The 10,202-nt window shown below is 38.5% G+C and overlaps 1 protein-coding gene across 1 annotated transcript in view; it reads left to right on the top strand.

Moving 5' to 3' along the window:
• CHN2 (chimerin 2) overlaps positions 1 to 10,202 on the top strand; it is a 327,093-nt gene that overhangs the window by 298,492 nt on the left and 18,399 nt on the right. Inside the window, 1 exon segment of the mRNA XM_017881350.1 lies at positions 8,607 to 8,691. Within this exon segment, the coding sequence (XP_017736839.1) occupies positions 8,607 to 8,691 (85 nt within the window).

Raw genomic sequence — 10,202 nt, 5'->3', positions numbered from 1 at the left:
AAATAGGTTTGGAAATACATGGCTTTTTTAAAAAAAAAAAAAAAAAAGTTGTTTCTGCTCCCAGAGTGCTATGAATCGAAGTTGTTTTTGTCTGCCTCCTACTTCAGCCTGCTCCACCATTATATTGAAGACAAACTCCTTGTTTTCAAGTAATATAACCCCTGGAAACTATCTTAAGCTAAATAGACTATTATACAGGATGGGCTCATAAAGCCTCCAGGGAATACTCAAAACTCAGGGATGGGTGGAAACAGGAACTGGGAGTATACCTGGAGCCAGTTTCTCCCTCTCTTCCTCCTTCCCTCCCTCTTTTCTTCTTTTTCTCCTTCTAACTCCCTCCCTCTTTCTCTCCCCACTCCTTCCTTCCTTCCTTCCTTTCCCTCCCTACTTTCATTATCTCTTCCTTCCTCTGTCTCTCCTTCTCCCTCTCCTTCCTCCAGAGGCATCCAGTCGAGGCCAGGTGTGCTACTAAACGTCCAGGACAGGGCACCACAACCAAGAGTTATGCAGCCCTCAATGCCCGTAGTGCTGAGACTGAGAAACCTCACCACTGGCAATGGGGAACCACTCGAGGTTTTGGAGCAGGAAAGTGTCAAAAGGATGTGGGTGTTGACGTGCTCATAAACCTGACCAAAGTTAATTAGCATGAGAATATCTTACTTTATGCAATGGGGAGACTCCCAGAAAGCTTTGAGACAATCAAGATTTTAGAAATGCAATCCTGTCTTAAACTAGGGCAGCTGCTAATGAGAAGTCCAGGGATCTGTGGTGCCAGGTTTGAGAAACTCAGCTCTCCTGCCCTAGCTGCTTGGCCAGCCTTTCAGAGGGAACTCAGAGGGAGTCTCTGTCATAGATTGATTCACCTCTGCTGTGTTTTCTTACATCTGAAAAGGGTCACTTCAAGGTTAGTACTTCATCTGGTCTTGCAAAAGGGGAGAGTCCAAAGTTTAACCTAATTTTTCGTAAGAGATGAATGTCACATGGTTATGGGAAATACAGTAAATTATAGGAAGAGTCCTTGGCAGAGATCTGGAAGCCTTGACTGTACTGCTGACCTGGGTGACACAGGATAGGCTGCCTGCCCTGCAGCCTCTCAGTTAGCCCTGGGCAAAGGCTAGACTAGACCTCCAAAACCCAGCCACATGTAGCTGGAAGGGGCTTTAGCTCTGTCTTCTGTGAACATAAGGTAGCTAAACAAACAAACAAACAAACAAACTGCCTCTGACCCAAAAATTCCTTTTCAAAGCAAAAGAATAACATTCTGATTTTTAATATGAATAATAAAATGACAAATTGAGACAATAACGTTTCCATCTATACCAGTGCTTCTCAATAAAGGAAACTTCACCCCCCCACACCGTAACACCGCCCCCCCCAACCCCTGGGGGGCATTTGTCAATGCCTGCGGATATTTGTGATTTATCCCAGCTGGGAGTGCTACTGGCATTTAGTGGGTAGAGGCCAGGGATCCTGCTAAACATCCTACAATGTACAAGGCACAACCCCACTACAAAGGATTTTCCAGCCCAAAATGTTAATCAGTGGTGCCAAGGCTAAGAAATCATGATGTATACTGGTAAGAAAAAGCAAAAATTCTCAACTACAGTATGTCATAAACAGCACTTATTTCTTCTTACAGTTTAGATCCCAGGCTGAGCTGATGTTAATACATTTGGGTGGTGTCTACATTGACCCATCAAAAGATATCTGGTATAAAACCACTAGAGAATACTGCCTTCCAGATTCAGCAGATATGAGACAAATAACATCCTGTTCATTTAGAAAGAGCTGTGTTGAGGGATACTTGCTAAATGCCTGAGATCTCTCTGGATGACTCTTCTTGCTCTTGTTTTTACAAAGTAGCCATTCCTGGGCTATTTGTCAAACATACCTTATCTCATGTAATATCATCTTTTTTGTTTGGTGTGGTTTTTGAATTCCAGGCAGACCGTGCCTAGTATAATAGTCTTGGACAGACATTCTTCCTGTCTGGAGTATTTTCTTCCTGTCTAGAATATTTTAGTTACTGCCCTAAAGTTTTCAAAATGTTCTTTCTCTAAAAAGATATTCTTGCAAATCAATAAACTTCAGAACATGGAAAAAGCTGACCAGTGAATTTTAAGATATGGTGTATTTCAATGAAAGAGTAGACATAATAAGTAGAAGCCAAATAAAATGGGCTCAGAGCATGCCCTCAGCATTTACATGTAGCTTTCTGTCTAGAGATCGTCCTTGTGGATCCAAAAGAAAATTGAACAATATATCAGTCATGAAAATAAACAATGGCTCATCACCAAAAAGAAAAGTAGGCAATGGGCCTAAAATAATGTTTAACTTTACATCCCCACTCTATTTTCATTTTGTTTTATTTCTTTGGGACTGTATGGGGACACTGGGCGTTACCTGCTATTTGAAACGTCTATGCATTTATTTGGCTGGACAAATGAGATCAAAGACAGTAGGGATGCTTGTTGGGAAAGGATGTTGGTAAATATGGATAGTGATAATAAGCATTAAAAATGCAATCCTGATGTGCTCAATTATTTTTAAAAATCAGGGCAAAGAAGTGAAATTTTAGAAAAATCTGTGATTAGCCTATCCTGTTTTTCCTGAAACAATAGGCCAGTTTATATTTTGTCAGTATGCATTGTGTCCGTGTGTAGTAAACATGTAGCCACTCACGTAATTTCTAAATACTGTATTTTCATTTTTACCTCAAGGTATAGGGATATTTAACAGGTGGTTATTTCATCCACTCAAAATGTTTCAGAGAACAATGTGATGTCATTCTTTTTTTTTTTTTTAAACACCATTTGCTAGAAAAGAATGCCTTTCAAAACCTAAGCCCACCTTCATTGGCCTTAGGTTATGCTGTTTCCTCTTTTATACAGGTCTTCCTCAAGTCATCTGCTCCCCAGTCAACACCATCACTTCCCCACCTGCTCAGTCTTTCCCAGGCTTGTGAATTCCTATCCATCCTTCAAAGCCCAGTTCAATATCCCCTTCCCCAGACTTCTAGGAAGAATTTATTATTCTCTCCATTATACTACCATAGGATCTCCTACATGTTCTGCTGTATCACCTGATGCGTAATTGCCTGTTTATTCTTGTAGATAATGAGATCCTTGAGTGCATGCAGTTCTTATTCCTCTGATCTATTTCAACTTTGTATATCCAAGGACTAGTACAGGGCCAAGTTCAAAGCAGGCAATCAGCATGTAAATATCAAACAAACAAGTGAATAATGAGTTGCTGGAAAGGTGGAAATAAGATGAAAATAGGATATAATTCATCTGTCTGACATCCTTCCCCCATTAATTTGTAATGCCACTTCTGAGATATACCAAGTATCCATATATGTGTGATTTGGTTTCTTGTCTTTTCAATATATGCTACTGGTATCAAATGTACTGTTCCAAACATACTGGCCTTTGACTGTCTATTTGAAATGTTATTATATTATATTCAGAATCTGGTATGTATATCAATTTTTTATATATGTTGAAGCTTAATTTGTGGTCAATTGGTATGAATATTCCAAGTGGTTTTGAAAAGTGTGTGTGTTCTTTGAATTGCTGGATATGAGATCCCTTTTGTATTCATAGAGCAACTTTAGCTATTTGATCTACTAGTTTCTGTGAAAGATGTCAAAATCATTATGATTGTGGATTTGCCAATTTCTCTTTGTAAGTCTTTCAATTTTGCTTTATATTTTTGAGACCGTATTGTCATACAAAAGCTCAAAATTATATCCTTCTGGTAAAAATAAATCTCTATTGTCTCTATCACTAATAATGCAAATATATATATTTGCTCTATTTTGGGTTTCCATTGGCTAGTTTGCTGGGTATGTCTGTCTTTCTTACATTTATCTCATGTTATGTTTGTGTTTCTTGAAAGGATTTTTAAAATGTTATCTAAAAATCTTTTTTTGTGATGAATTAGAGCCACTTATTCTGATTAGAGTTGTATTAGGATTTTTTTATAATCACTGTGCTTTTCTATTGCATCTTTTTTCTCCTTCCCTGCTTTTTATTGGTTTAATTAAACCTATATTTCTTTTTCTTTTATGTATTTGTGTGTGTGTAAGAGAGAGACAATCTCAGTCTGTTGTCCAGGTTGGAGTACAGTGGCACCATCATAGCTCATTTTAACCCCGGACACCTGGGCTCAAGCCATCCTCCCATATCAGTCTCCTGAGTAGCTAGGACTACAGGCATGTGCTACTATGCCCAGCTAAATTTCAAACTCTTTTTAGAGATGGGGTCTCACTGTGTTGCCCAGGCTGGTCTCTACCTGGCCTCAAGTGATCCTCCTACCTTGATCTCCCAAAGCACTGGGATTACAGGTATGAGCTACCACAACCAGCCATATATTACTTTTGATTAATGGATTTCATCCCACCCTTTTAAAATTATCAAAATTTAATACATGCATAATTGACTTAAAATATTCTTCAGTTAATTAGTAGCTCTTACATTTCCCAAATTATGAGAACTTTAGACTTCTTCATCCCCTTCAAACTTCCATGTCATTTTTTCACCCTGTGTTTAAGTCCCTTAAAATTAGTCATCTTGTTATCATTGTATACAAATAGGGCATGATTAGATTGACCCACATTTACCAGTTTTCTTGCTCACCGCTGCTTCTGGAAATCCTTCCTCCTAGATTCAGTTTGCTTCTCACTGAAGTATATCCTTTAGTATTTCTTCAAGTGAGGATCTGTGATTGGAAACTCTTGACATTTGTCTTAAAATATCTTTACTTCACCCTTGCTCTTAGATGATAATTAGCTGGGTATAAAAGTTAGGTTGGCAATACTTTTGTCTGAGCACTTTGATGAAATTATTCAATAATCTATTCATCTCTTCCTGCTGAAGAAAAGTCTATTTTTACCTATTTCTATCCTTTCAAAGATAACCTGTTTTGGTTTTTGTTGTTGTTGTTTTTTAGGATTTTGCTTTGTCTTTTGGTGTTCTGCAATTTCAGTATAATCGGCATAGATACAGATTATTTTTATTTATCTGGTTTGAGTCTCATTTAGTGTTTTTTTAATCTGAAGATTTTGTGTCTCTTACTACAAATTCTGGAAAGATCTCAACTGTTCTTCTCCTTAAATATATATTGCTTCCACAGATACCCTAAACTCCATCATTTCTCAGCTTCTGAAGATCATGACTCGTTTGCTTATCTTTTCTCTCTTCTGCATTTCCAGTCTCTCACCTATTTTATCAATTTCATCAACAAGTCAACTTGCCCTGGTGTTTCCCATCTTTTAAAAAAGTCCTCCCTTGACTCCATGTCTCCCCTGAGCTATCCTCTATCTCTGCTGAATATCATAGCCAGCCTTCCTGATAGAGGAGGTGCCAACATATTTCTCTACTTTCTTACCTTCTTCAGTTCAGTTGAGTCTTCTCCCCTCAGCCATCCAAAGAGATTGCTCTTGCTAAGGTTGCTAATGACTTCCATGTATCTGTGTGAATATTTAAAAGTACTTATTTCATTGAACCTCTTAGCATTCAACATAATTGACTATTCATTCCCTAAAACATTCTTCACCTCTTGGCTTCTGGAACACTTCGTTGGTTTTCTCTAAATGTTTGAACGCTGAGTGCTTGGGGATGAGCTCTCTTTTGTTTTCTACTCCCTATCCTTAATATAGTCATGTGCTATATAACAATATTTAGGTCAATAGTGAACCACATATATCATGGTGAACCCATAAGATTATAATGGAGCTTCCCTATATAAGTGTACCATTTTTTATCCTTTATACTATATTTTTACTGTACCTTTTCTATGTTCAGATATGCTCAGGTACATAAATCCTTACTCTTATGTAATAGTTGCCTACAGTATTTAGTAAAGTGACATGCTGTAGAGGTCTGTAGCCTAGGAGCGATAGGCCATACCATATAGCTTAGATGTGTAGTAGGCTCTACCATCTAGGTTTGTGCAAGTACACCCTATGATGATCCCCCCCAGTGATGAAACCACCCAAGGATGCTTTTCTTAGAATGTATCTCTATCATTAAGTGATGCATGACTATACTTTTTATTCATTCACACAATTTTAAATATCATCCATTCATCAGAGATGGTGAAATGTATACCTCTGGTCTTCACTCCTCCTCTGAGCTCTCAAATTATGAGTTCCCGCTTGACACTAACACTTGGATATCATAGCAGCATTTAACCCTAACTCATCTAAAATGGAATTGTTCACTTTCTCCCCAGAAGAGTGTCTTTCCCATCTCAGCAAATGGTATCATCATTTACCTAGTTCCTAAGCTAGAATCTCAGAGTCATTCTTGACTCCTCTCTCCCTCAAAGACCCACACTTATTCTATTATCAGGTCCTGTAAATTCTGTCTTCAAAATATATCTCAAATTCATCCACTTTCCATCTCCACTGCCAGCATGCAGGTGTTAGACTCTATCATTATTCAACTAGACTACAACATAGTTTTCATATCTATTCCACTATTAACACCCTCCCATTCATTTTCAACACAATTGTCAGAATAATCTTTTTAAAAAATCTATGTGAAGTCCTCCAAGAACTTCCTACTGTACCTAGATTAAAACCAAATCCACACTCATGAATAAAGCTTTTAAGGCCCTGTGTCACTTTTCCTATCCTACCTTCAACTTCATCCCAATTCCTCTCCCCCCACCTTTTGGTGTTCTGGCCACCCTGGCCATCTAGTTCCTTCACCACACCAAGTTCTTTTGCTCCTGCAAGGCTTCCATATATTCCTTCTGCTGGGAATGATCTGTGTCCCTTTCTCTTTCCCTATGGAAGAGAACTGGCTCTTCTTTTCCATCCAGTCACCTTCCAAAAAAGGTTTTCCTGACCATTCTGGATAAGGTTGGACCCCGCTTGGTCTCTCTAGTAGCGGCCTCATCTTTTTTTCTTCTGTAGCCATTTTTATACTTTTTTTTCTGGAGTTGCATTTTACATATTATTTTATTATATTTAATTGATCTTCACAGCAGATTAACAATTGACTTTGCTGCCATAATTAAGAGCATTTCTAGTAAAATATTAAGAAATGTATGATTGCTGAATTTAGAAAATGTTCAACTTTAGATAGGATACTTTACTGAGGAACTCTTTTAGTACTGAGTTCAATCTCTGTAGGCTTCTAAGTGAATTACAACATTTGGCCCTGTGAGTCCTTCTGGGATGAATTATCTGCATTCCTGTTAAAAATGCTTTGTCATTTCTTAGGGTCATTCCCTAGACAAATGTTGAGAAATTTTTGGCATCATTTTCAAAGCAGGAACTATATAATAGGCAGTTTGCATGTGATAAACTGAAATACCAGAAAGACTACTATAACTTCGCTTTATTACAGAGTCGTAAGCTCTTTTTAATTTATTAACTAGCTTATCTTCTTTCTCTGTTTTTACTCATCTGTTTCCTTAGAAGAGATCCAGATCCATTTTGTTTGCCTCTTTACGTACACCCAATTACTAACATGTATGAATAAAGAACTCAAACTGAGACTCTTTTTTTCTTAAGTAGAACTCGGATGAACACCTTTCTAAATTGTGACCATACTCGTCATCCTGCTTTTTTGTTAAATAAAAGCAGTTTGTAAAACAGAAACATTGTCTACATTTCTTTTATTTATTAATAGAGGTTTATGACTTTGAAAGGCCTTCCATAATGTTTTATAATATTTTAACTTTGTAAAAATTCAGGACATTTTCGTGCACGTTTGTATGCCCCCAATAGACTGCCTATGGTCATTTTAGATTGACCATGGCCACATTTGCTTCTTAAAGCTCTTTCATGCCAGTATTTTTGCTTTGTTTTGTTTTTATTTTAAATCATAATTTAATACAGGAGGACCTATGCCTCAATAATCAGAGATAAGACCATCCTTACTTTGTGATATTCAGAATATTTAACAAGTGGCTGGGGGCATCAATCAATGAGACCAGCACTTTGGTCAAGCAGGAAAGATTTTCAGCTTACTTACCTGAAGGCCACACCAAGTCCTACTGAATATGGACACTATCTCTGGGGAAAGCAATTCCATAGGCCCTATTGGTTGCCTGCATGTTTAGCCAACTCCTTTACTTTTTAAAATGCCTTTTTTTGAAAGTAGCTCAAAGACTTGGAACCTTTTAATTATCCCATAATCATGTCTTATTTATACCTGCCTGGATACCGTAGAGATGGGAAAACTTCAGTCTAAAGGACACAGTAATTCAGTTTTGCCTTCCAGAACTTGCTGAGCTAAATGCAGGTTATAGCGACCAGCCTGGGCTATCTTGGGTTTGTCTACACAGTGCCTTGTTGTGGGTGGTCAGAGTCTTACTCCTTAGCTGATGGCATGGCCTGTTAACTGTTTCTCCACGCTCCTTTCTGACTCTGTCCTGGGGCATTGATGCCCATTGTGTATTGATGTGTATTGATGAAGGATTTTCGAAGATCAAAGCACATCTCTGTTTTCTCAGGATCTGTTTGCAACTGCCTTACTGGAAGGAGAAGCCCAGTGATCGCTCCTGCTGATCTTCATTGCCATATCTGAGGCTACCTGCCTTTAAATGACTCTGAATTTTCTGACATTTTGCTTCTTTTTGGATCACAGGTCCACACATTCCGAGGCCCACATTGGTGTGAATATTGTGCCAATTTCATGTGGGGACTCATCGCCCAAGGGGTCCGGTGCTCAGGTAGACACAGAACTTCCTTCTTTTCCAATTATATGAAATGCCACTGTGCTGAGCTGGAGGATGTCTCTCCAGAGCTGGGAAATGTGCTCAGATTAGCTCAAAAGTCTAGCTTTCTGCAGGGTTCAAGGCCTGTCTGTGCTTAATGGGGAAACTATTTCAAGTGTTTCCAGGAATGAAAAAGACTATCTCGTGTTTATGCAAGGAAAGAAAAACAGTACATTTCCTTAAACACCTACCTGCCTCTTACAATAGGCAGTAGTCCGTAAAAGAAAAAAAAAATCAATTCCGATGGAACTGCATAGCTAGAAAAGCCATACTTTTTCCTACCCCATCTTACTACAAAAGGTAAGACATAAAAATAGTAATAGAGCTGGTTAATATTTACCACATACCAGGCACCAGTTAATCTCTATTTATCATGTCATTAGCCTCACCAACAGACCTTGGGAGAGATGCAATTATCCTTCATTTAAAAAAAAAAAAAAGAAGAAGACACAGGGGCTTATTTGCCCATGGCTGCGCAGTAAGGAATAGAATATTGTTTCAGTGGGAGCCGGATTCCAGAGCTCATGCTCAGTGTCTCTTTGTCATCAGATTATCAGTGAAACCATGCACCTTGATTTGATATCACATATTTTCAAAGTAGTTGGAAAGCCTGGGTAATTTTCCACCTGGAATTGGAGGTATACACCTGTTGCTAACAGCACACGTCTTATTAAGGTACATCTAAAACAATGATAAAGAGTTGCCAAATTAATGCGTAACTCGGTTTCCTAATTCATGTTGCCATGGTTTTTCTGGCAAACACCTGTGGCTGGGAGCAAGACCAGCCTCCTCTGATATTGATCAGGTTTCTACCAACACCATGACTGACTTCTTCCTTGCTAGGATATGATTTTTAAAAATCTTAGGAGCATTTAGAATACAATAAGGTAATGACACTAATTAAGGTGATCTTTCCCATTTTGGCTCACAGCATCCTGTAACCCTGAGTCCTCCTCTCTGCCTGGAAGGGGCTTCTAGCTTCTATTATGTAAATATACCAATCACCAGTGTTGATACCTGGATGGTTCAAGTAGTTCTACCTCCCCCATTGCAGGTGTACGTTTAAGGGGGTGGTCAACATAGCTCAGAAGCAGCTTCTCCGTAAATATTCAGAAACCCTGATTAACACCAAAGACTGACTTGCCAGGAGTCACAACGCATCTCCCAGCTCAGCCACTGAGCAAAGGGGTGGAATATCTGAATTACTCAGTGGTCATTAATTTGGCCTGTCCATATTGAACCTACCAAAAATATCCCTAATTGCTGGTATTATCCAATTTCAGCAAGAAATTGGTCCAAAGTCAATATTATGAGAACAAAACTCTGGGCTTCATATTAGCTGTGAACAGCAACTTTTCAACTTTCTCTGGGATAAAAGCGTTTTTGTGGGTTTTTTTCTGGTTTTGTTTTTTTAAAACAAGACATTTTCTGAGGCCATATTGTTAGTATTCTCCAATGGCTACTCT

The sequence above is a fragment of the Rhinopithecus bieti genome, unplaced genomic scaffold (genome assembly GCF_001698545.2).
Source record: "Rhinopithecus bieti isolate Rb0 unplaced genomic scaffold, ASM169854v2 scaffold_13174, whole genome shotgun sequence".
NCBI classification, from domain to species: Eukaryota; Metazoa; Chordata; class Mammalia; order Primates; family Cercopithecidae; genus Rhinopithecus; species Rhinopithecus bieti.
The sequence above is the reverse complement of the archived record's forward strand: the minus strand, read 5'-3'. Positions and strand labels throughout refer to the sequence as shown.